Genomic DNA, 25,188 nt, shown 5'->3' on the forward strand with positions numbered 1-25,188 from the left:
ACTAGACTAGGTTGTTCAGAGCCCCATTCAACCTGGCCTTGAATGCTTCTAGGGACAGGGCATTGACAACTTCTCTGGGCAACCTGTGCCAGTGCCTCACCACCCTCACAGCTAAGAATTTCTTCCTAATATCTCATCTAAAGCTACTCTCCTTCCTTTGAAGCCTGTCCCCCTTGTCCTGTCACCTTATACCATTGTCAAAAGTCTCTCTCCATATTTCTTGTAGGCTCCCTCCAAATACTGGAAGGCCAGATTTAGGTCACCACAGAGGCTTCCTCATTTCCAGTCTGAATAATCCCAATTCTCTCAGCCTTTCCTCATAGCAGTCACACTGCTTTTGATGTAGTCCAGGACGCATTTGGCTTTCTGAGGTGCAAGTGCACATGGGCGGGTCATGTCCAGCCTCCCATCCACCAGCACCCCCAAGTCCTTCTCAGCAGAGATGTCTCCATCTGTTCATCCCCCAGCCTGGGTTGGTACCAGGGGTTTCCCAAACCCAAGTGCAGCACCTTACACTTGGTCTTATTAAACCATATGAGATTCACATGGACCCACTTACTGAGCTAGTCCAATCACAGTACTTATATAAATATGAAGAATATTTCTAGAAGATTTGTAACAGCAATTAGAAAGCTTTTGGAAAATGCATTCAAGAAACTAGTAATAACCCCATTTAAAAACAAAAGTCATTTCTTTCCCAACTATAAAAATAAAAAATGTGTGCTATTATTACTATAAAGTATACCTTGAATCGCTGCAAGTTTCCAATCTTCCCTGTAACTGCAGTCTCCATATGTGTTATTTCACCCTTTAATTTATCATTTTCTTTTCTGAGGTGCCGTTCCATTTCAAGTAATGTGGCACACTGCCTTGTTAGTGATTTTTCATTAACTCGCAAAACAGTTATTTTTCTACTATTTTCTGCAAGTATTTTCTTTGTTTCATCAGGATCCATCTGAAGTGCATCGAGTAAATTCTGTAAAACATTTTTTTAACAAAACCCTTGTACAGAAATATGGTAAAGCACAACTACATACAAGATTTCTTGTATATTTTTTAGTCTAGGTGGAAAAATTCCATTAATTTGTCTGAAATAATTTCTTTTTGCTAATAAAATATATGCACACAATCAACACATGTTTAAACATAAACATACAGTTTTCTAAGAAAAAGATGAATTTTCAAAACCAGTAGCTAAGTACATTTGACTTACTAACTGAAATTTTAATTAATGCTGACACTTTCAAAATTTAGAACAAGAATGGCTCTCTGCATTCACTGTCATCAGTCTTCCCATTTATACTAGAATAAAAAAAAATGCATTGGAACAATTTTCTAAACAAAACAGAAGTCCTGTGGTTCCAAACAAACCCTAATAATCTCCCACTTTGAAGATCAAACGTGTACTTGTAAAGTAATAAATTAGAGGATTCCTTCCATAGTAACATTTATGTGTATGTGCGCACACACGTTTGCACGCACGTGTAAAAAGATGAATTGTTTCCTGTTCTTCTGAAACACTGATTCATACACATTAACAGCTACATATAATAAGACACAACTGAAAGTAATAAGCTTAATTCTTAGTGTAAGCTAATGTGTTTTCCAAGGGTTTGTTTGCATGTTCTTCCTCCCAATCAAACAGCCTAGGTAACAACTGCTGTTCAGAGAGCAGAGTGGCTGTAAAGAGTGTGTGTGAACAGAATCCCTGCCTTAGATGGCATTTGCTCAAAACTGATAATGTTGAAGAGAAACATTAACCAGACTGAAGAGCAACCATAAAATTAGAGACTCCTTTATTTGAAGTTGTCAGCTCAAAATTTATTTGTAGTTGTCAGCTTGAAAACTGGCATTAAAAACGCATAAAGTCTTCTAATAGCAATGGCAGAAAGGGTTATAATGCAGCACCCATAACCTAGTTCAGCTTCAGAAGCCTCTCCACTGTCCCTGTATCTTCTACACATTTGTGAGTGACTCTTCCCTGCTGGACATCACGCCTCAGCACTCCAGATAATGGTCTGGGGGTATTAAAAGCAACAATTAGGGACCCACACCTCATCAGGTGTGTGATGTGACCTCTTGGGGTGGTTTGTCCCCAGGGCATGGATTAGCAGACTGCAGGAAGGCCAACAGGCACACATAACACTGGAGCACCCCCATGCATTCCCAGCACCCTGGGACAGGCACAAGAGGTGTGTGCACACATTTTACACATCTAACAAACTAGAGCAGTGTATTAAAACCTCAGTTATATGTCCTAAAATCTTTCTGAAAATTGAAAGTAACAAAATTACTTACAGAATATGCCTTTATTTTTGCAGCATCCTCTTCTTTTTGCTCTTCCAGTTTTTTCACTTCCTTTTTTATATTTTCTGATTCTTTTTGCCAGCTTTCCTTTTGACTAAAACAATACCGAATTTTCATTTATTATAAGGAAAGAGCTGATGATGTTTAAAACTGTAACTTCAAAAGAAATTCTGAAATGTTGCAAACCAAGGCACTTAATTTTAGCAGGAAAATAATTTGAAAAGCACATGATAAGTTGTAGATTGATTACTCAAAAACAATATCCTCTGTTTAGCCTACAGCCGGATAAATGATGCAAATAATTCTTCAGTGTCTTATTTGTTCTTCAAATGTATATTATAGATACTTAAAGGATGTAACTTCCCACACTTGTTTTGTTATTTCAGTGAAAACCACACCCAAAACATAAAAAGATTCAGCTCATTCAGCTTCACTTTGGCCCAAACTACTCTCCTCTGTCTATTTTTATTTATTTATTTGGGAGAAAAAAAATTTTGATCTTTCATACATGTCTAATAAGGAAGTTCCTATAGACTATATGGCACAGTTTAGGATAGTTTAAAAAATGGTTCATCACAGGTAATTTAGAAGTGGTATTTTCTCTCCAAAGAGGTATCTAAGTTTCTTAAATAATGGAGTAAAATGGAGGAGAAATAAAGAAAATTCTTTGAAAGTGGCTTTAATGGGATGCCAGGTCAAAGAATCTCCTTCTGTAACTTCAGTCTGTACCAGGTTTAGAGAAGGAATCTTGAATCATCATTTTATCCCCATTGGATATTGGAGATATCTCACCTAGTAGTAAATGAGGCAGTATATTATAGCCTTCAATAAAAACTGTCTCTTTAATGCCTAAAACAGAGATAACATTGTCTGGGAATCTTAATTGATTCAAAGAACAAACAGAAGTTTCTGAAAGGTTAAACCTTTATTCCAGAAGCCATCTGGGTGCCTGTTCATCCCAATCCAGAGAGTATCCAACTAATAGTTTGTTAATTGAAAAATTAAAATTGTCATATTCATCCCTATCCTCCCAACAGATGAAAACACATTTTTAATTTTTTTTTACTATAGGATTTTTAATTTTATGGAATTTAGGTTCAATGAAGCATATAAAAGAACTAGGAGTCCAAAAGAAAAGAAACTACAAAATCCCAACAACCTGAAATTTTCAGAGATCTCTGACTGTATTTGGACAGCAGTTTGCTTTTTTCCCCAAAACCTATTAGAACCCATACTTGAAAGCAAAAGAAAATGAGGCTAATAACCATCATACCAGGTTCTAGTAAAGTGCAAGATATCAGATGCAGAAAGCACAACGAAATCATCATGATAAAACATGCAAAATGAGAAGAGTCCAGCAGAAGAAGGTTTTGTAGGAGTTTTCTGAGACTTTACAGGACTACAGAAAATGTATGGAGTCCATATCCAAACATGGCAGCACTTATGACATTAACCAAAAAACTACTTCAACACAGCAGCAAATCTTGTTTCAAGACTGTTAAATATTTAGATAATTGAACTTTCATAAATCAGAAAAGAGAGCAATACCTTTGATATTCTTTATACAGCAAGCCTTGTTGATGACGAATTACTGCAAATTTTCGCTTGTAGTCCTCCACTGCATCTTCTAATTGTTTAAGCAACTTTTCTTTGTTTTCCAGTTCCTAATTATTATTTTCCAAATAAAAATACAGAAATTATTAATGTAGGTTTTAAACATGAAACTAGCAATTTAATCAAAATGGCAGTCCTTTGTGTTTTCATGATAGATGCTTCTGCCATGAACTGTGTGAACTATGAATATGAAATATGCATTTTCTTTAGAAGCAATAGAAGAAAAAATCCAATGAGCTTCAGCATTCACATTATTCAGTGTGAAAGAGAGCTCAATTGCACTGCAGGTTTCAGCCCCTAAAGTTCAAAACACTATGACCCATACCTAGCTCACAAAGAATACTAAGTGAATGTCTAACTGGCAAGTGGCATTTTCTTCTCATTTTCTCAAATACTCTTTCTACTTTATAATAGTTGAAAAAATATTTTTTAATAAAAAAGTGAAAAAATTATCAAAGACAGAAAAAGATAAATTAATAATATTAAAAGGTAACTTTTTTTTTTTTTTACTCCAATTCTGAAATAGTTCTTCATTACTATATGCCTGTTTGCTATGCTTCCCATGGGAATTACTGGAATTGGTTTCAATGTATTTATGCCTTTATTTATAATTGTTGATGCAATTTTGAGAAATAACGGAATGAAAAATCATACAGTAAATTACTAGAGACCTTGGCTCTATAGGGAAAAACTGTTCAAGTAGGATTTGCACATGCAGACTCAGGTGTGGAATCCAGACAGCAGTAAGAGAGGTTCTCATAGAAAGAGTGTAACTGTGGAAGTAGAAGGAAGAGTGGGCAAATATTTAGATCAAAATTCAGATTTAAAACATAAAAAATCTGAATTGCTGTCCAAAATTTAGTTAGCTATCAGGTTTACAGCACATCAAAATTACAGCTTTAAATTACAGAATATCCCAGAGAATTTAGTAGATGTTAGAACACCAAAATAATTTTGGAGACATCTCTCATGTCCATACATGGCATTCTACTGGACTTGAAAGGAATTAGATACATGTTACAAATACTCTTTATTTCAATGAATATATGAGTTACCTGTGTAAGATGTATTAAATATTCGTTCAGTGAATTAATTGTATTAACACTTGAAGGAGCCATTCCTTCTGGAAGATTCACTGTTTGGAAGACAATATTCGCACCTTCTGACTGATGTAGTAAGCAAATTTCACTTTTCATTTGTTCAATCTAAAGACAAGACACAAAACTCTCATAAAGAAGTAGCTCTTGCTATTAGATTAAAAAAACTGATGAAAAATATATTGCTACATCACAGTTGTTATTAACACCTAATAATTTTCATTTATATTCTAAAATGCTCTAATACTCCTTAAAATATCCTTTTAAAAATGTTATGATTTCATAAATCAATAAATGCATAATAAATTAATCTAAATTTACCAAATTACCCCAGCAATCAGGGCAACTAGACATATCATCACAGTTTTATTCCAACTGTTTAAAACAGGGTGCATTCCTACTCCTTTAGTAAGATAAACTTTTGGAAAGAATTATTGCAGTGGTTATTTGACAGTTTTTTCTAAATAAATCTTTGCATTTCCATTTAATTTAAAAGCTCTCTGGTTTTCTAACACTATTTTAGAGGATTAGTTTATCACCAAAGCTGTGATAAAAGGCTAATTTAAATTTAGCTTCTTTCAAGATAATATTTCATTCATCATTCCTTCCCGGGAAGGAACCATTCCACAGAATAAATTGTACAACTTAAAACAAGATATAGGGCTGTAAAGACTTAATTTCTGTCACATATTTATAAATAAAAAATGTAAGACTCCTGGCTTTTTTGAAGAAATAGATCTGTGAGCTTTTTTGGACACAGATCTCCCCATAAGACAGGAGTGCTTGGTGTTTATTTAGAATGATGGAATACTGCAAGGATAAATTAACAATAAGAAGAGTAAGATATGAAGTTAAAAAGGACAAATCAGTAGGTCTATTACATAAATTTCAGTAAGATTTGTACAATGACACTATTCACATAGGCTGAATTCAGTGTCTTATAGATCATGTGAATTGTTCTAAATTATCAAAACAGCCACTTCTAAAGTTGAAAATAAATTATATAAAATAAATTATATACCTTTTCATTGGCACTTGCCAGCTGATTAGACAAACTTGTTGCCTCCTTCTGAGTCTCCTTTAGCTCCTGTCTCAATTCCTCATTTCGTCCTGTAAGCTGGTCGACCTGGGCTTTTAAGTGTACACTAGCATCAAAGATCCCCTCTGAATTCTTTGACTCCATTGCCTAATGCAGTTAATTAAGATAACAAAAAAAAAAGTGTAAAAAAAGCTTTAATTTTTTCAGAGTAAACTGGAGCTCTCAAGTTTAGACTACATGAAATTAGCAAAAAGCATGACATTTTATCCCTGTAAATCCTACACAGCTAAATATTAATTTAGAAGGCAAGCTTACATGAACTAAGCGATCCAGACTAGGGATTATTAAGGCTGTTTCTCCTCCCTTCATACTAGAATCCTTCTGCATTTCCTTGATGGCTTGCAATATTTCTTTCATTCCTTGTTCAAGTTGTTTATTCTCTACTGATAACTCTTTTACTGTAATAGAAGTTGTAAATCTGTTAAAAAACACTGAAAAAATGATCTAAGGTTTCCTAGTACATTTCATCGTGATTCTTGTTTATTTGATAAATTAAAAGAATATCCACATTATACATATGTAGGCATAAGCAATAATAAAATTAAAATCAAGAGCTGCTAGGAATATCTGGGAGATGTATCTTAGTGATGAAATATTAAAAAAAAAAAAATAAATGCTTCATGGGACTCAAGTGACTTTACTGAACCTTCCAGTCTTCAATGTTTACTTCATTTTAAATTTCTTTAGTAGCCTGTCTGACCTTTACCAGTTCAGAAACATGGCCGTGGTGGAAATGTCTGGGTGTAACAATTCCTGAGGTATCTAGGAATTGCCTGAATTCCTTCTCCAGAATAAGAAAAAAGAGCAATTAAATTATGTGGCTGTCAAGGAGTCTCAAGACTCCTACCACCTGTAGTTTCTCAATGAAATTCCAATTTCCAGCCAAAATGAGAAGTCTGAGAACTGAAAAAACTGCAACCTGTCAGGACATTCTCTGCATTCAAACAAAATCACTAATCATCCTGAACACCCAGGAGTGAGCTGCAAAAAATTCAGTAGTTTCACCAAGTCTATTTTGAAAATTCAAAAAGAATTTTAAGAATTCACATTTTCTGGGGAAAAAAAATAAGCTTCTTGTCCAGAGAAATTAGAATTATTTTTATTTCTGAGTGCACTTCAACTAACATATATATATATGTAAGCAGCAAGTGGCTCTAATTCCCCACTACTTCCTTTTATCCAGAAAAGCCCTACAACTACACACGTTGTATAATTGTTATAAGTTGGATTACTCACACACTTAAAGACTTTTCTAGGTCTGAATCAAGAAGGAAAAACATGAGCTAATATTTTAATGTATTTAGTGTGAATAAACCATGTTTCATGTACTATCACTGGTTTGGTATCATCATAAATGTATATTTACACATAGATACAAGGATATACAATAATATCAACACAATATTTTTTTACAAGTCATATTTATGATCACAATTACAGAAACAGAACAATTAAATAAGCAAACTATCTACAGGTACCTGATAATGTTCCCTAGTTTTAAAAGAGGCTGCAACTTACATTTAGATTGAAATTTGGCCATTACAGTCCTGCTCTTCTCCAAATCTCTCTCTCTCTCACGTAATTCAGTTGCAAGATATTCATTCTAAAGAAAAAAACAAAGTTTCTCCTAGACAAAAAAATATGCAGAATCTAATTTTAGCAGTTTAATATTTTAGTCCCAGACTTTTTCAAATTTGAAATAGGCATTCATGAAAATTTCCCCATCCACATACTGACTTCTTGCCTTAATAGGAACAGAAATGGATTCACTGGAATAGTTACATGAGGTGTATCCCATTTAACACTGTCCATAGCAAAATACAACTCTTGGGTCATGTAGCAGCTGGAATAGTGGTCTGGTACAAACCAGAAGTCTGTGGGGCCTTGTAAGTTGTAGCTCTAGTGATATGAAAACACCAAAAGCTTCAAAATTACACTTGTGTTTAACTAGTTGCCACTCTATCTCATAGGTTTAGAATCTAAATGAACTAAAAAAGTAGTTTTTTACGAGTGATCTGAATTCTCATGTATGCCACAAGTTTTTCTAAGAAGATTTCCCACAGCCTTTCTGTTTTCAGAATTCTGTCTTCAGAATTTCAGCTGGTGCTATTCTATCTGCAAGTGTGTTTCTCCATTCCACATTACATGAGCTGCTAGGATGTATTTACAACAAATACAGAATCTTCACTTGTCTTCTAAAAAATATTACAAATTATTCATTTTGGGATTTTTTAAAAGCAGTTAATAAAAGCCCCTAGATAAGTATTTAGACAAATATTAACAAAATAGGTGGTTTTAGTTTTTGAAAGAGAAATACAAGAAATGTTCATAAACTTGCTTTATGAACCTACTTTTGCTTCTACTTCAGCAATGTCTTGTCTGTTCAAGAAATCCAACTTCCTCGTACTCTTTCCCTTCTCTTCAGTAAAGCTATCAGTCATCTGCATATTATCAGCATCCAATCCTAAGTGCAAGCAGATGTAAAAGTAAGAAATTATTAGGAAATTTGAACTGGTCTTCAATCAAAAGAATACACTCCATTTATTATATCTGAGTTCTAGTCTTCTACCTTTCCATCTGAGCAATATGGTACCATCAGTGGCACGGAACTGAAATTTTAAGAATTTTGAAACACATGAATGATGTAGATTTACTGGAAATTTTGGGAAGACCCTCCTACACCTATTGCAAGGCAAAGACAGAAGGCCCAGAGATGCATTACAAGTCATCACAACTCAAGAAGATACTGGGCTGTAAGATCTGGAAATCCAAAACCACTCACTTCTTCCTAGAGATTCAATGCAATATATTAAGCCCATTAATTTAAACAAATGAGTAAGCATAACATAGCTACATTAACTATAAACAGAATTTTTATGCATAAGTATAAACAGAATGTTTTTGAAAGGACAGTTTTATCAAAAACATCCTACCTATTGTTGCAACTCTTCTTCCTTTCTCCTGAGCCAACTTACGAATGTGTTTTTTCAGTTCGATTCTTTCCTCTTCTAGTCTTTCAATCTGCATATTGTTATTCACAGATCAGTATTCCTTTTCATTCAAATGCATTTTTATTACGTAGCTTTTACATAAAAGTAGAATTTATCACCTACCTCTTGCAAAAGAATCTGGTTTTCAGCTCTATATTGCTGCTGCTTCAGTGCTTTGCTGTTTCTGAATTCATTTAAATCAATCATTGTCTTTGGCTCAAGACCTAAAACAAAATAGATCACAGTAATTTATTAAGGAGGAAAATTAATGTTAGTTAATGCAGTTAATTTATGTAAGAACATAACTAAAGAAGCAGAGTTAAAAAAATAATTTGTTGCTGGTTGATTGTATTTCAACTATCTATAAAAATATGTAACTATCTATATAACATAAACACACATCTTATACTCCATGTATTAAGAGCAGAAGAAAGCTTAATTTTACCTCAGTTAGTCAAAACCCAAAATAAAATAAAGTGGCACCTCAAATTAAATTTATTTACACTTAAATTCTTCTATTTAAAAATAAGCCTAGCTGAAGTTTTCTCTGTGTGTTTCATCTAGCATTACAACTTCAGGATGTTATGGTTTCCAGATACCATTTTATGACGTTTATTAGGCAATGCATGACTGAAGAGGAATCAAAGCCAAAAAAGAGTAGAGAACCTATTCTCCTACTTTGTTCCCTCAAAGGAACAGTAAGCCAAGTTCATTCATGCAGTTTGTCCAAACTAATTAAAACTACTTGGAAATATTAGCAGAATATAACAAATTATTTCCAGTGACTTGGTAGAGTAAAAAATTTCCATTGCAGAATCATATTTGAATTTTTACACAACAAATAATTGAACATGTACTGGATATAACATACCTAAGCGCTCTCTGAGTTCTTCATTTTCATCAAGAAGGTCATTTATTTTAAGTTCAAGTTTATTGACTTCCTTAATTAATGACTCAATCTCACGTTCTCGTATTTTGACTTGCTTCCTTAAATCTTTGATTTCAGTAACAGCTTCTTCCAAACCATATATTCCCTGTAAAAACCCCACACAAGAAGAACAAAACAACCAATAGAAGACTTAGTAAAATAGACCATGAATCTTTCTTTCATTATTACACAGACAAGAAAAAATGTTTTTCAACCTCTATCACTCTTCCACACTATGCTTAGTGGAAATGGTTACTGAATAAAAAGTAGATCTTTAAATCTGTCCTTGACTACAGAGGAGCCTGCATATTTCAAAAGTGAGTCCTCCAAATACATGATCCTTGGAAGAATTGTATCTTGAGCATTCAATTACTGTTCAATAGGGAAGGGAAGAACAAAGGGGAAGGGTACCAAAGTAATTTATTTAATTTTTAATTAGAACAACTAAATCAACATGGGAAGACAAAACAATCTCCTAAAAATATGATGAATACCCTGTCCACTCTTAAAAACTGTTTACCAGTTCATAGTCTCTCATTCTTTTCAAAGTCTCAACAAGCTCTTTGTCTTTTTCTCTAGCATGTGCTTCTGCCAATTCTGCTGACTTCTCAGCCTCCATAGTTCTCTCTTCTAGCATTTTAAACTTTTCTTGCATTTCCCCAATTTGGTTCTGCTGAGCAACAGATGAGTGGCCTGGAAAGAAAAACTTTGATGTTTACAATTCAACTAGGAATTCTTGCTATCTGCCATTAATCAAGTCAGAAACACTTCAGAAAACATTTTAAAGGAGATTTTCATTTCCTGCTCTTTTTAATTAGGAAATTACAAGACACTACATATAAGAGGTTGGGTTCTCTTCCCCCTAACATTTCCTTCAAACAGTATTTATCATAAGTGAGTGCATAGAAAGGACATCAGAATTTATTTGGAATTGCAAGCTATTACTCCCTTTCAATTCTTCATGGAGCTGAGACCTTATATTTTATGGTCTAACTTTTCCAGATCAGGTATAATTTTATTGCCCATAAAACCCATTGAGATAATCTGGATAAATTTAAACTCATCATTAATAAAAGAAAATTAAGAAAACATATTAGAGACTAAAATTACTCAAATACTGCAGGTTTTTTTCCCTGTATTTCTAAAAAAATAAAGAATGCTAAGTAAATTTGTGGTTTCTGATTTTCCTGATTTTGACATGAATACAAAACAGTCATATTACCTTTATCTTTTTGAAGATCATCTTTTAATTTCTCAATAACGAATGCATTTTTCTCCATTTCTTTGGTATACTGTTCAACTTGCTCAGTGAGCAATCTTATCTGAGCATCTCGCTCTTGCACACCCTATGCATGCATGCAAAAAAAAAAGAAACTCCATTAAAGGATCCTTCTTGACTGATAGGCAAACTAGCAATACAAACCACATGGGAAATGAAGAAATTACATGTAGCTAATACAAAACAACTTACAGAACATCAAGTATACTATACTTACAACAGAGAGGTCAGATATTATCTAGAAGTTTGGTAAAAAATGCAAAGCAGGAAAAAAAAAGAAAGTAAAAATAAAGCACTCAAACACAGAAAAATGAGCAGCATTTTAGTATCATGACTTTAAATTAAAACTGTACTCTCAGAGTTTGCCAGTCTTAGATGAAAAGTTTTGGATAATACAGATTTCTTGGCAGCTTCCTCATAAACAACTGCCATTGGGAACTGAGAGATACAAGTTCAAGATAGCTAGGACTAACAATCCATCATACATGACGCATGAATTGCAGACAGCCTTTCAGCAAGCCATCTAACTTTTCAAAATTCGTATCCTGTCTTGTTTTGGATGCATATACATTCACAGGCACACACAGACTGTGGAAGTGACTTTGTGCATACACTCCTATTTCTGTCCTTTTACATGAACTTCAGAAACAACATAGAAATCTTAATGTTATTTTTTCTGTGATTAATAAAAAGTGGTAAAAGATAAAAAGGAGACTTGAAAAAATTTACAGGCATTAGTAATAATAAAATATAAAATAATAATAATACTGTAATAATAAAAATACAAAAAATCTCAAGATCCTTACTTCATATCAATGTTCTGAAGAACAACTTACAGGATTTCTTACAAATATAGCCACATTTGAAACATAAAAGTACAGAGCTGAGCAATTCAAAAAATCTTAGATACAATCCTTTAGAATATGAACACACATTGAAGGATAGCAAGCTTAGTCCATTTTGAGTAAAAACCTGAGCAGTAACTTGATTAATTTTTAAATGTCTACTTAAAATACATGCTTACTTACACAAAACATTACAAAATGCCATGCTAAGAATGCCCCCTCCTTCCCCTAGCCCCCCCAAAAAAGCAAACTCTATAGCCATCTAATCAGCTAAAACCAAAAAACTGCTTATCAAAGTTACTTTCAGCAGCTTTCCTCTTCTGAATCTTAAGGCTGATTTGTAATTTAGCGTGTTTTTCTCTTGAGAAACTATCTGTCTCTAAGTTTGGAAGACTGCAAAAATATATCTCACCATACTGCTCAGTTTACAAGAACCCAAAATGTAACATAAATGTCATTACACATTTGCTTAAAAAACTTGAAGCAAGGGAGGAAATCATCCTGGAACCAGAGAGAATTCTTTCCATAGAGACTATTTCAGGATTCCTAATGGGCCATATTATTTGGGGGGGGATGGGGAGGGTGTTATGTTTTTAAAGAAAGTGGAGACATTCAAAATGATGAAGAACTATGTAATTTTGCCTGAATATGAGAGATACACGAATTCAGACAGTTCTATCATATCATGAACCACAGAGTTAATGAGACAAATGAACATAAAAAATAATTTAATAGGTAAGACTGTTCCTTAACTAACAAATTTAGTGGAAGCTAAAGCCATATTTTAGAAACACTACATGATAGTTAGAAAAGATAAATATGAAAGTAAAAGAGCCAGCTACCAAGAGTTCAGTTCATACACACATACATACTGAGAAGTTTCCTTTGTACATTGTCTATTAAGCTAACTTGCAGTGGAATGAATCGACCTATCTCTTAATTCTCAAAACTAAGTATTTTGTATTTGCAAACTATGAAAGACTAAATATATATTTGGTCAACAGCATATGTAGTTAATGGTGATTTCTATGTGTGCCATGTCTCACATGAACTGTACCTGCTGAAGGGACAGTATACTGTTTCTGTCTACGTCAAGTTGGACCATTTTCATTTTCTCTTCCAAGTTAAGTAACATTTGCTGATACTCGAGGAGTTCATTATCTTTTGAAGCTAAGATTTTCTGAAAAGAAGATAAAATAACATCAGAACACTTGAAATAATTCCTAAAAAGGACTTTAAAAGTACTAAAAAATACCTTCCATTCTTCAACTTTTGCATTTACAGCTGCCATGAGTGGATCATCTTCCTCGTTCTTCGCTTTCAGCTGGTCTGAAAGATCCTGAACCTAGACATGCCATTTGGATGAACATCACATTACAAAAAGGTTTGGACCTAACCAATATATATGTACAAACACACTACATCAAGGACATAATACTTAACAGATTAGTATTACAGCAGCAAGGGAATGACTTTTGAGAACAGTGCATGACTAACATTCTATACAAAAAAAATTTTTGTGATCTGCAGTAAAATTTTAAAATCTGTACCACATTCAAAGATCACACTACTTTTAAAGAGCATTACTTTAGAGGAGTGTGTGGTTTTAACTGCATAGACAGAAGGTTTTAACTTAAGCTAAAATATGAAAACAAAATAGAAACCTAAAAAAGAATTATACTAAATTATGAGTAATTTCTTACTTGAAATTTGTATTGATCTTTCTCTTTTCTTAACTCATCCATAATAATATCAGACTGCTGCACAATTAGTTTCATTTTGTTATATTCATCAGTCATCTTCTCCATTTCTTGCACTGATTCCTCAAGGTTTTTCCTCATTTCTTGGTTTTGAATCTCTAACTTCTCATTAGCTTCAGTCAAATTCTGCAAAAATAAAGATAAAACTGCTTTTAGAAAGTGCCTGTCTTAATATCTGCATAAGAACTTGAAAGTCTTATACAAAATTTGCACAGAATAGAGTATTTCCCCTCTAGGTTATCAATTTCAACAAAGCCAAACAGCAAGAAAGACATATCTCTCTCCCTGCCAGTAACTTCATTACCTTTACCAAATTCAGAGATGCAAACTCTGTGTATGACTGAATCCTTACTATGCATTCCCTTACACCACATGACTTTATCTGTAAATTGACATAATGTCATGAAAGACACTATGGCCCATAAAACTCCAATGGCTGCTCAATACAATGCATAGACTTTTACCTGAATTTCATCCAAATACTGGACAAGCTCAGAGCTTCTTTTGGACAGCTGTGATGTGTAATCAGACACCTCTCCTCTCCGTAATGGAACTGCTTCTTTTTGAGAATCTATTTGCCTCTGATAGTCAACCACATCCTGACGCAATTGCTCATTCTGCATAAAAATAATCAAAACTTAAATCCATTTCTAAGAGTTGAAGAAAAAGTTGTTGCATTTCTAGCAAGCTAACACAAAGAGCTAAGACACGCAAAACCCATCCAAATGCCTACAGTCTGCTTTTAGAAGTCTTAGAAGCCTCACCTTTTTCTTTATGCGCTTTTTCTTCATATTAAAAAGGAGAAAACAAGACCAAGAGAACAAAGCATGAAAAATATTAGGAATTAGTTTTGCTTTTGGAAGACTAAATATGAATCAATATAGAGACAAAATAAAATAGCTTTCGTTATACCTCTGCAGGCATATACAAACATACACACACATATATAGAAGGGTATTTTGACAAATGATTATCAAGGTTTTACCCCAGGACAATAATTAAACAAATTTACTTGGAAATAATATTTAACAAAAATGTTAAGAACTCAAAGCCCAAAATCCAGGCCAAGCTAATGCACAGTAGGACTATTCAAATTGAAATGTAGAGACTTCCTGACCTCAATTAACTATATTTCATTGGAGCAGATATACCACATATTTACTTTACACTAGTACACAGGAAATGTTCCAAAATTAAACATCACACCAAAAATTATAAATACAGAAATACAGTAGTATATTTATTTAAAAAGTTGAAAATACAGTAAATCAGCAATAATTTTTGCTAACCTCTCTCCTGAATCTGATGTTTTCATTTTCAGCATCTTCAATTCGCTGAGCAAGCTACAAGACAGAAAGCCTTTATAAGCATCACTGACACCACAAAGAACTCCAGAAACAAAAAAACAAATGCACAGCAATCCTATGTCATCAGTGCTTTCTTTTTTTTTTTTTTAACTTTTCAGGTGTTTTTTTCAGAACATCAACTCTTCAAAATATTTGACAGAACAGCTTCTAGAGACATCAAGCTCAAGTCCTTCATACCTGTTCATTCACTTTCTTCTCCTTTTCCAACTCTTTTTCTGTATCTGTTAACTGTCTCTCTTTTTGTTCCAATTGCTTTTCCAGTTGGCGGATCTCATCACGCAAAAAACGAGTATCACGACCACCAGCAGATTTTTGTGCCATCTTATGAGCATTAAAATAACATAAATATAGTAGATATTCAAAGTAGAAACAACTAAAAAACCAAAGCAGATGCTAAGACTAAAACAAATGGGATTTCAACTGTAAAAAACTCATTTTTTCATCCAAGACTGGTGCATATTCAAAAAACAATAAAAAGCATTTTTAAAATGTAGGGCTATTTCATGACTTTCCAAGTCCAAGCTAAATACTAGTCTAAAATAAAATAATTAAAGGACCCCACCTTATGCACTAACAAAGGACCTCAGTCTATGCACTAACAAAATTTTCAAACATACCTCTAATTCATTTTGAAGTTTCAACAGCCTGGTTTTAAAATTATTTTCTGTTAAAATAGAACAGATACAGTGAATTACCCAATAAGGTAAAAAACACATAAAACAATAGATTAAAGCAACTGACTTCAGAGCAGTTGGTATTTTGTCCAGCTCTCTAAACCTTACAAAAAAGGCCACCAAACAGCAAGAACAAAAACCTAAAAACACATTTAACAAATCTTTTAAGAGCAGCATACAAAAGCTTGCTTACCATATTTGGCTTGCTCCTCCCCAGCTTTTTCAACTTCTTCTAGTGCCAATTCCACCTCTTGAGTTTTCATCTGAGAAAAAAAAACACAGCAAGCAAAGAAGAAATATTTACTACTACCATAAATTAAAAGATTGTTCCATAGACCTTATGCTTAAAGCATATTTATTTTGAGAAATTTATTTCCATTTTCCATCAATATAACTATGTTATTCCATTTCACTTCACTTCCCACTGCTAAATTCCAACAGCTACACAAGAAAGTACCCTGGTGCAAGCACACATTTGGCACATAAATTACCTTAGGAGCAAGCAGTATTTTCAGGAACAGGGAAAAAAAAAAAAACACAAAGCAAAACAAATGCATCTGCAAAATTGAAGAAACTAAGCCTTCATACAAACCTTCAGTAGTGATTGAGTAATTCTAAAAAGCTGTATCATTTTTTCTGGAGTTTCAGCTTTTAAGTCTTTCCCATCAATCTAACAAAAGAGACAAAAGTGGTTTTACACCAATATCAATGAAATACACAAAATAAATCTTTCACGTATGTGAAGGACCAGGGACAATTTACGGAAGAAGGAATGACAGAACCCTCATGTTCCCTTCTTCTCAAGCACCTTGATCATGATATCCAGCAAACTGTCCGCTAGCTCCTCTTGACGAGGCAGAGTATCTGGATCAACTTTCATGAGCTTCTTCCAATCTAAAACAGGTGCCATATTGATTGTATGACTTTTTTTTTTTCCTAGAACAAAGATTAAAATAACAGTTATCAGGTATTACCAGTGCAAACCAATTTTAGGTCAAATGATTTAATGGAGGCTGGCCACTGAACACACCAGATGATTCTAACAACTGTAACACATTTTGATCTGCTGCAAACTAGCAGGCTATAATAAAACCATTTTTTCTTTATCTTAAGAATTACACCATGCATACTCAATGAATTCTTAGAACTATCAGTGAAGATCAGGACACTCATGAAACCTGTTATTTTAATTTCAATATCCTCGTTTTCTTCCCCATCTCTTAATGGGGTATGTTTATGCCAATGAACAAACACAAAAATCATAATTTCTAACATTTAAAACACAACCAACACTTTCATACTATGAGCACCAACTTCTTGACATTGTATGAAACATCATCTCTTTTTGATTAGAATACTAGAATTGACAAAGGACATTAATCAACCTGGAAACTGAGAAAAAAAGAAAGTGGTGGAAAGTTTTTTCTACTGCTTACCTACTGGTTGTTGTGGGCCACGGTGATTTCTCACATACCTGAAAGTCAATGCAATATCTGAAAAAGGCAGAAGGGATTGGAAATCTTGGATTATTCTGTTCTTTGGAGCTGTCTCTAGACTTTCTGATCAATATTTCAAAAAGTAAATTCTGCCAAGTTTAGAACAGAACATTTTTAATCTACCTATTGCCCTAAATTATGAACATAGCACAAATGGTTAAGAAAAACTAAGAAGGAAATAAAGCTAACTAGAATAGTAAATGCAGTATTACTCAAAAAACTAATGACACAGCAGGGGTATGTATTTTATAGAAGAAAAATCAATGTTGTATGCTGAGCACAATATTTTGAGATCTGATCCATCATGCACCCTGTTCCTCATTCAGCAGTTTAAAGACTCAACAACTGAAATCTCCTTCGTTAATAAAAGGCTGAAACTCATATTACTTTCCAAAGCTAATATGCCCAAGCACTCTGAAAGAAGAGCTGTCAGACTCAGAAATACAATTGTACGCTTAAGGGAGGATAAAAATTACCTTCATCCTTTCTGAATAGGTGAACTACTCAAAAGGTGCCCTATATTTATTATATTTCTTCAATGTTTGCTAACAATAAATAAGCATTACATTGAATCCATGACTTCACAAGGATGACACCTTATATGCATGATTGCTTTTCTGTTTTGTTGTAATGGCAAAGGATAATACAAGGACAATACTGGCTCTTTGACTTAGTCAACGGAATACTACTTGATTTCGGTAACATACTTGTCTAAGGATCAGAGTTCTTAAACATATTTATTTTTTCTTAAGCAATGAATTGTTAGAAGTTTTAAATGCTCAACAGTCAAAACTATTCTGAAAGCAAATACATTACTACTGTCAATCCTTTCCCCCTTCCATCTCTCATATATCTTTTTCCCTTAACTTACAAAATAATGTCCTAAGAAAAAAACAGTCCTAAAATTTTATTCAAAAAGATAAAATATAATTGGATTGTACAAAAACAACTTAATCCAACGGGAGTCACAACCTATGCATAGAGTATGTTCCAAAGTATGTACATACTGGAGAGAATTTATTTAATTGAAAAGTTTTTCATCTTCGCTCATCTGCTTAACTAAAAGCCATGGTTTTAGTAAATAGATCATCCATGAGGCAAGATGCTGAGCTCATGGTCTACAAAATGTTTGAAATAGATGGCAATTTGGTATTAGTTAGCACAAGATTTTCGGGACTTACTCAGAGAATCAAGCATACATAAAACGGCCAGATGTTGTAAAGTTCAGCAGTCTCAGCTGGAAAAGGAAGTCTGGAGTACTTACAGAACAATCATACTGGAAAAGTAGTACCAAAAACAACAATACCCCGGTCTGACTACACAAAACCATGCAGAGGCAGCCAAGCTCACATGCTGACACCTTACCATCACAGTGCGATCAAGCACCACTGGGAAGAGCTGATCTTTTCCCCCAGTGTGTGTATAATGGGCAACAGAGAGCGCACGAGGAAGATTTAACATCAAGAAGCACCACAGTCACACGGGAGATGCGCTCTGCTAACTCCGCATTTGTTTACTTGGCGTAATCCAGTTTAAACTACTTTTGACTTTCAAATTGCATTTACCCGGAGTAGCTCCGAGAAGCACAAGATCTTAATTACAAAGCCTCAATCAAGAGAGGATCTTCGCAGGTTTCCATTCTCTCCTCTCTGGCATATCCTAGGCACAGGATATAGTGACAGCCCGGGATCCCTCCAGGATGCTGCTGAGACAATTTTGTCCCCGTTTCATTCCAGCTCAGCTGAACTAACAATCTGCCTTATGTTGCAGCCGCCTTCCCAACGAGGCGCAGCAGAGGCGCAGACCCAGCGGGGCGCTCCATCCCCGGGCTCAGCCTGCGCCGCCCCCGGACGCGCCTGCCCGGGACCCGCGGCCGGCCCGCAGCAGCGGATCGGCCCCGCCGCCTCCGCCAGCCCGGCTGCTGCCGGGGAGCGCGGGCCGCTCCGGCCGGGGGCAGCTTTTGGTCTCCTCGCCCGGAGCACCCCCCGCCCCGTGGCCTCACCGCTCCCGGAGGATGACGGCGGCCGCTGCCAGGCGACGCCATCAGACTCTCCCGCGGACCCGGATACTCGTGGGCGCAGGGAAAGCCAGCGCTTCCGTGGCACCCACAGACAAAGCCCCACGGTGCCAAGCGGGCTCTCCCAATCCCGAAGGGCAGCTAGGCGGGCAGGGCGCGATCCCGCCCGAGAGCGCCGCTTCTCCGGGGCAACGGCCCCGAGTACCACCTCCGCCGCCGGGCGGGCTCCCCGGGACTACAGCTCCCGGCATGCATCTGGGCTGGCCGCCCTGAGACTTTCTTTCCCGACAGCCCCTGCGGCGCTGAGAGCGGGGCAGTGCGCGTGCGCCGTGTGCGGCGGCGGCGGAGCGCGCGGTGGGTGGCGGCTCCGGTGGCGGGGCCGCGGCTCCAGCCTTGGTGCCGGCCTCAGGTAGGGCGGGCACGGCGCGCTGCGGCCGCGCCCCGCGGCGGGCCTTGCCGGGGTGGTGGGGAAGGGAGGAAGGAAGGAAGGAGTGGGTCTGGTGTAGCTGCTGCCCCCGGTCGTGTCGGTCCGCTGGCCGTGCCTGCCGTGCCCCGTCGGTGAGCCCCCCGCGGCTGCCGGGCTGCCGTGCGGCCTCGCCCGCTGACTGCAGCGCTTGAGCGGTGTACGGGACCGCGCCCTGGCTCTGCCGCCTCCGCCGGCCCGGCTGCCCGGGCAGCGTCCTGGGTCCTGCCCGGCCGGCCGGAGGGCTGCGGGACTGCCCGGGTACGCGTGTGCTTTGGAGGTAGTGGGGGGCCAGAAGGCACGGGGAAAATCACACCTATAAACTACCTGCATCCCTTGGGTACTGCTAGCCAGCAAGTCTGAGTTTTGGTAAAGGTCTGATAGCCGAGAAAGTTTGGGATCCTGTGTTTTGGTTAAATGGGTGTGAAGGCATCTTTTCAAATAAAAAAAGAAAACTAGTAACCATTCCAGGCGTGTTTATCTCTTTGTATTTGTTCAACAACTCTGGAGAGTTGAAGTGGATTTGTTTTGTTTTGTTTTGTTTTGTTTTTAATGGTAAAAGAAAGGTGGTGATAACATTATCTTTGTAGTTTGGTCCTTTTTTTGGATTAATAATTGATTTCAATATTTTGCTATGTCTTGATCAGTGTTGATATATAATGGAGACTGACAAGATACAAGATGCCTTGCACTCCTTATAGTTATGCAGCTTGTTCCACTCATAGCACAACTCCAAAGACTTCTGTATCTCAGCCAGGGGTTGGTTAATTATAGTTCCATATTGGGTGCAAAAGGAAAACTGTGTAGTTAGGGAAGGGAAGGAGACTGGGTTATATTTAATGAATGGGTAATGTTACTAAAAATAAAATTAATTATGGTTAGGTGTAAAACAATGATTTATTAGTAGCAGGGACTTTTTTAGGTGTAGGAAATGACACAGAGAATAATGGCACTTTAGCCACAAACTAAGCCTCCACAAAATGAATCCTTCTGTGGTAGAGAAAATAATCCATTGATGCTACAATGCTGCTGTATAGGAGGCTTTTTTAAAATCATCTTCATCATTTAAACCAGCTGTTAATGCCAGTATAGCTATTTACTGTGCTTTATTTAATATGCATCAGCATTTTTGAGTGTTGTGTTGCAGAATCAGCAGAGAACACGTTATTACATTTACTGGTTGTGAAACCATATCTGGATTCTAATGTGTAGTGCAGCTAGTAAAGACCATTGGTGCAGAAGTAAAAGGTATTTGGATTTGAAGTGGGCATGGAAACTCCAAAAGTGAAAAAAGAGTAAAGGGAATTGAAGTATTCACCCCACACAAAGTGAGAAAACATTTAAAATACAGCATGGCTTGGCCCAAATGAATTAGTATGTTTTGCATCACCTCACGTGATGAACTTGGTGTAAGTGAATCTTCTTTTAGTGGGAGTAGATACTTACAGTTCTGGAGCCAAGAAATCAATTCAGCTCCATAGTGAATGGTTTGACCTACTCTGATAGAAGAGTTAGGCATACATGTTAAATCACAGCTTTGATAACAGTGTGCCCTTGCAAAGACCTAATAGAAAAACTGCACCATGAAAAGCCTAATGGGATGTTATTTCAAGTGCACAAGAGATCTTATGCAGACCCAGCATACTAAGTAAGGACAGAGTAGCAGAGTCTAAAGCTGTGTTTTCAGCTTTTACCTCACATGTAGCTTTTGTTCATTTATTATTTGGAGTAAACAAGCATACAGTTTCTGCTGTTGCATTTCTGGAACACTGAAAGTGGTGATAAGAGTTATTTTAGAGACCCTATTTTTGCATCAGTGAGGCCACAAAAGATGTTTTATGTAGTTGCTCTAAATAGAACAGGTATTATTTTGCTGCTGTTTAAATGTAGCAAAAACCCCTAAAGGTTTGACATTGGAATGTGAGATTCTGTTACTGATTTAAATTTCTAAGTTATAAAGTACAAGCTAGACCTGCGTGGTTTGTATTTCAACTGGCATGTACCAGTTGCATTGAACAAATTGAAGCTGAACCACCGGCTAAACCAGGATCTTCTTCTCACCCATTTTAAATTTTGTTACATTTTGGTGCTTGTTTGTATCAGAGTAACCTAAAATGTCCCCAGTGTTAGTCCAGCCACCTAGTTGCCAGCAAGTCCTTTCCCCATGGGAGATCTTCCATCTGGCCTGCAACACGTGTTCTGACTCTGTATCGGAACTGCCAGTGCTCCTCTAGTTAATCCTTTAGAACCATGTGAAGAGAGGGCTGGAGGCCTAATGGCTTTCCTGAGTGGTGAAGAGTATTTCTTAGTAGTCCCATGCCTCTTGAGCTGGTAGTGAAAACCTTGCAGAAAGTTTTCACAATAAAACTTTTCCTGGTCTAGGATTTCAGCAAGACGAAAGGGAAATTCAGGTTTGTTTTGTATTATTTATCCTCTCATCTTTCCAATTACTTCTTGCTTTCTATATCAGATTCAAGCCCAATCATTTAAATCTCAGCTGTGCATCTAAGTTATTTCATATTGGAGTTGTACCTTGGAGTGGCATGAGTAGATAAAGTTTAAGGCTTTGTTGGAAAGGCAAAACAAAAAATTATGATCTCTCTCTGTTAGTAAACACTTGTACTAAATCAGCAGAAAGAATGTTCAGTTTTACTCAGATTAAAAATAAATAAAGGTTAGCAAGTAGGCAATACAAATTAGGACATTAGCAGAGACTCAAAAGGTGAATTAAAAATGCTATTTTTAAGTGACTATTAAGTGCTATTGGTTTGTATATATGTGCTGATATTCATCAGTTCAGTTACCAGCTCTTAGATTAACTAGTTGCTCACCTGTTTAAAAATAAAAATAACCCTAGGAGTGGTTTTAACAGCTTTTCACTTTCTTCCACCTTTTATAATTTGAAGGTTTTCTCTGTGAACTGTAAATAATGTTCTAAACAGTTCAGAACCTTCAGTGATAAATAATGTTTCTGTCTCTAGTGAATAAATCTCTAGTATTGCCTGGTTATTTTTTAGTAAATTGGCATAACACGTTGTTATTAATGCCTTTCAATCTGTGCAAGTGCCATTATTCAGTAGAAGAAAAAAATTTAAATGTTTAAGTTTCTAAAGTTTGATAGTCAGATGTGTCTAGCAGACAAAAACAAATTTGTTCCAACAAGGGTCTTTTAATGTAAGGTGGCAGAGAGCTAATTATGGAATGCTAAATAGCTTTTGCATGTATTTGGGATTGCATTTATGTTCTTGCCAAGATACACACTTGCCAATTTTTTTTAAGTTCTGATGGACAGAAAATAGCTTCTGCACTCCCAAATTTCCCAACTGAGGATACTCCTAGAACATCATTATGCATTTTTTATTTGTGACAGAGGTTTTCTTATGCAGACTACCGCATCTAGCAACATGTGGTGTGCTAAACCATCTGTAGTGTCATGGGTTTAGTAGCAATCCTTGAGAAATATTGTGTTTTCTTACCTTCTAAAAGTGCTTTGGTGTTTGTTACTTGTTTTTTTTGTCCATGCATTTTTTTCAGTTTTGTAAGACTTTATGTTTTACTGTTGTCTGTTATACTTGAAGACTGGATGAACTGTTAGAGTCATCTCAAAAAGCTGGAACAGGAAAACTATGCACTTTGAGCCAAATGGGCTTGAGAGTTCTGGTTCTCTCCTGTCCTTTCCATTTAATGTCTCCATACAAATGTGAAAACGGTGCAGTGCCAAGTGCAGATTTCTGTGCCAAACAGCCTAAGAGATTTAGTCCAACGATAGGCTGTTTTGCACAGCCTGGTTATTCTTTTTTTTTACAGTTGTCTCTGATGACTACTGTGAATTTTCTGACTCAAGGTTTACCTTGCTGCTCATTGTTTTCAGCTGTATATTCTTCATGACATGGTCAGATATTGTAACAAATTAAAGCATCCAACAGAAGTCTTTGTAATAAAGTATGTGAAGTACATGTCTGTCCCGATTTCATCCAGTCAAATGGTAGCTCTGTGGCTGTGCACTAAACCACAAGCTGGCAGTCATACAGCCCAAGTGTTGGTTAAGGTGTCTCAGGGGCAGTCTTACTAGCTATGAAAGTAGCAGGTAGGTGAGATGAAAAAATAACCTGAGGGATGGTCAGTCTGTTTGCATCTTTACGACTAGGCAGTGATGTGGTTCTCCCTCACAGCAAGTCTGTTTTAACAAAGAAGTTGTTAGACAGCATCAAATACATCCATCACTGGAAGTGAAGTACTGGCACTTGCAATACCATACTTGGGTTGATGAACATGTCATTTGGGTAAGAAGGAGAATACATCCACTCATGTGAGCAGCCCAGTCATATCAAGGCTTCAGCAGCCTCTTGCGTGTCTGTGATTTGCAAGGTTCTCAGTCTTACATACTCCTTACATGGATTCATGGACATCAAACTGATAATAGATTAGTTTGGTTATCAAGAAGCTGTTGCTGTTTTCCACTGAGTTTAAGGGCAGTCATACTTTTGCCTGCCTTACCAAGTACAGATCATCTTTTATAAGATCTCTGCCTTAGTTTTGCATTCTCAACATGTTGATCATCATTGCAGGTTTGGAGCTTGGGGTGTGAGGGTGGACCCAGCTACAGTAGCAGATAGGAAGTAGTAGTTCTGATGGCAAGACTTGTGTAAATACAACAGACTTGCTCAAAATCTGCATTGTTATGCTAACATAAAGGACATAATATAAATAATTCCATATATAGTCCATATTTATGGAATTCCATAAATATTCTATATTTATGCTTTAGGTCAGCAAGAACATTAAAAGTACCCTGTAATCAGACCAGGTGAAAAAAAGTAATTTTCCTAACTCTGTGTATCTTCCCAGTGCATTTCAGCAAAATAAGACCTTAGAATGCCACAGTGCAAGTCAGAAGTAGTAAAGTACCTGTACTGCACTTTTTGCAGTCTACAGGTTCATTTTTCTCTTTGTACTTAGCCAGGAAGCATTGTGCTTGAATATGGGGGCTTTACCAGACTTCCATTATGCCTCTCTGTTTTCAAGATCTAGTGCTTTAGCACACAGCTAAAATTTGGTAAGGGTAGGGTGTGATGCTTTAGAGGTTACCAAGTTTGATACAGTTCAAGCAGTGTGTTGGGTGACTTGCTGCTAAAACCAGAACAGTGCATTTTGTTGCATTTATTCATTGCTTACAGTAATTTTAGCAAAACTGTTCAGGATTGTCTGCAGTGTCTGTGACTCAAATACTTGCCTTGAAAGACCAAGGTATA

General features: G+C 36.3%; 2 protein-coding genes across 6 annotated transcripts in view; one reads left to right on the forward strand and one right to left on the reverse strand.

Annotated features, from left to right (window-relative positions):
• Positions 1-19,625, reverse strand: part of CEP290 (centrosomal protein 290) — a 46,089-nt gene extending 26,464 nt beyond the window's left edge. For 3 of the 5 annotated variants that reach the window (XR_014616157.1, XR_014616158.1, XM_084205892.1), the window contains exons 1-25: positions 18,638-18,712; positions 17,397-17,453; positions 16,769-16,896; positions 16,553-16,630; positions 16,154-16,223; positions 15,904-15,950; positions 15,464-15,607; positions 15,209-15,262; positions 14,384-14,536; positions 13,863-14,045; positions 13,415-13,504; positions 13,217-13,339; positions 11,258-11,381; positions 10,556-10,728; positions 9,979-10,141; positions 9,231-9,331; positions 9,051-9,138; positions 8,469-8,581; positions 7,636-7,720; positions 6,373-6,515; positions 6,040-6,204; positions 4,977-5,126; positions 3,856-3,971; positions 2,299-2,401; positions 746-976 (exon numbers count right to left, since the gene is read on the reverse strand). Coding sequence is in view for 3 of the 5 variants with exons in the window: in XM_084205892.1 (XP_084062018.1) it covers positions 746-976; positions 2,299-2,401; positions 3,856-3,971; positions 4,977-5,126; positions 6,040-6,204; positions 6,373-6,515; positions 7,636-7,720; positions 8,469-8,581; positions 9,051-9,138; positions 9,231-9,331; positions 9,979-10,141; positions 10,556-10,728; positions 11,258-11,381; positions 13,217-13,339; positions 13,415-13,504; positions 13,863-14,045; positions 14,384-14,536; positions 15,209-15,262; positions 15,464-15,607; positions 15,904-15,950; positions 16,154-16,223; positions 16,553-16,630; positions 16,769-16,896; positions 17,397-17,453; positions 18,638-18,653 (2,898 nt within the window). In the remaining 2 variants the exon portion in view is untranslated. Of the gene's footprint in view, positions 1-745; positions 977-2,298; positions 2,402-3,855; positions 3,972-4,976; positions 5,127-6,039; positions 6,205-6,372; positions 6,516-7,635; positions 7,721-8,468; positions 8,582-9,050; positions 9,139-9,230; positions 9,332-9,978; positions 10,142-10,555; positions 10,729-11,257; positions 11,382-13,216; positions 13,340-13,414; positions 13,505-13,862; positions 14,046-14,383; positions 14,537-15,208; positions 15,263-15,463; positions 15,608-15,903; positions 15,951-16,153; positions 16,224-16,552; positions 16,631-16,768; positions 16,897-17,396; positions 17,454-18,637; positions 18,713-19,458 lie in introns of those variants that run through there. The other 2 variants (XM_084205894.1, XM_084205893.1) reach the window with 2 other exon arrangements.
• Positions 19,626-19,811: 186 nt separating this feature from the next.
• Positions 19,812-25,188, forward strand: part of TMTC3 (transmembrane O-mannosyltransferase targeting cadherins 3) — a 29,809-nt gene continuing 24,432 nt past the window's right edge. Inside the window, exon 1 of the mRNA XM_084206068.1 lies at positions 19,812-19,882. The gene's annotated coding sequence lies outside the window, so the exon portion shown is untranslated. The remainder of the gene's footprint in view (positions 19,883-25,188) is intronic.

Source organism: Fringilla coelebs (genome assembly GCF_963513975.1).
Source record: "Fringilla coelebs genome assembly, chromosome: 5".
Lineage (NCBI taxonomy): Eukaryota > Metazoa > Chordata > Aves > Passeriformes > Fringillidae > Fringilla > Fringilla coelebs.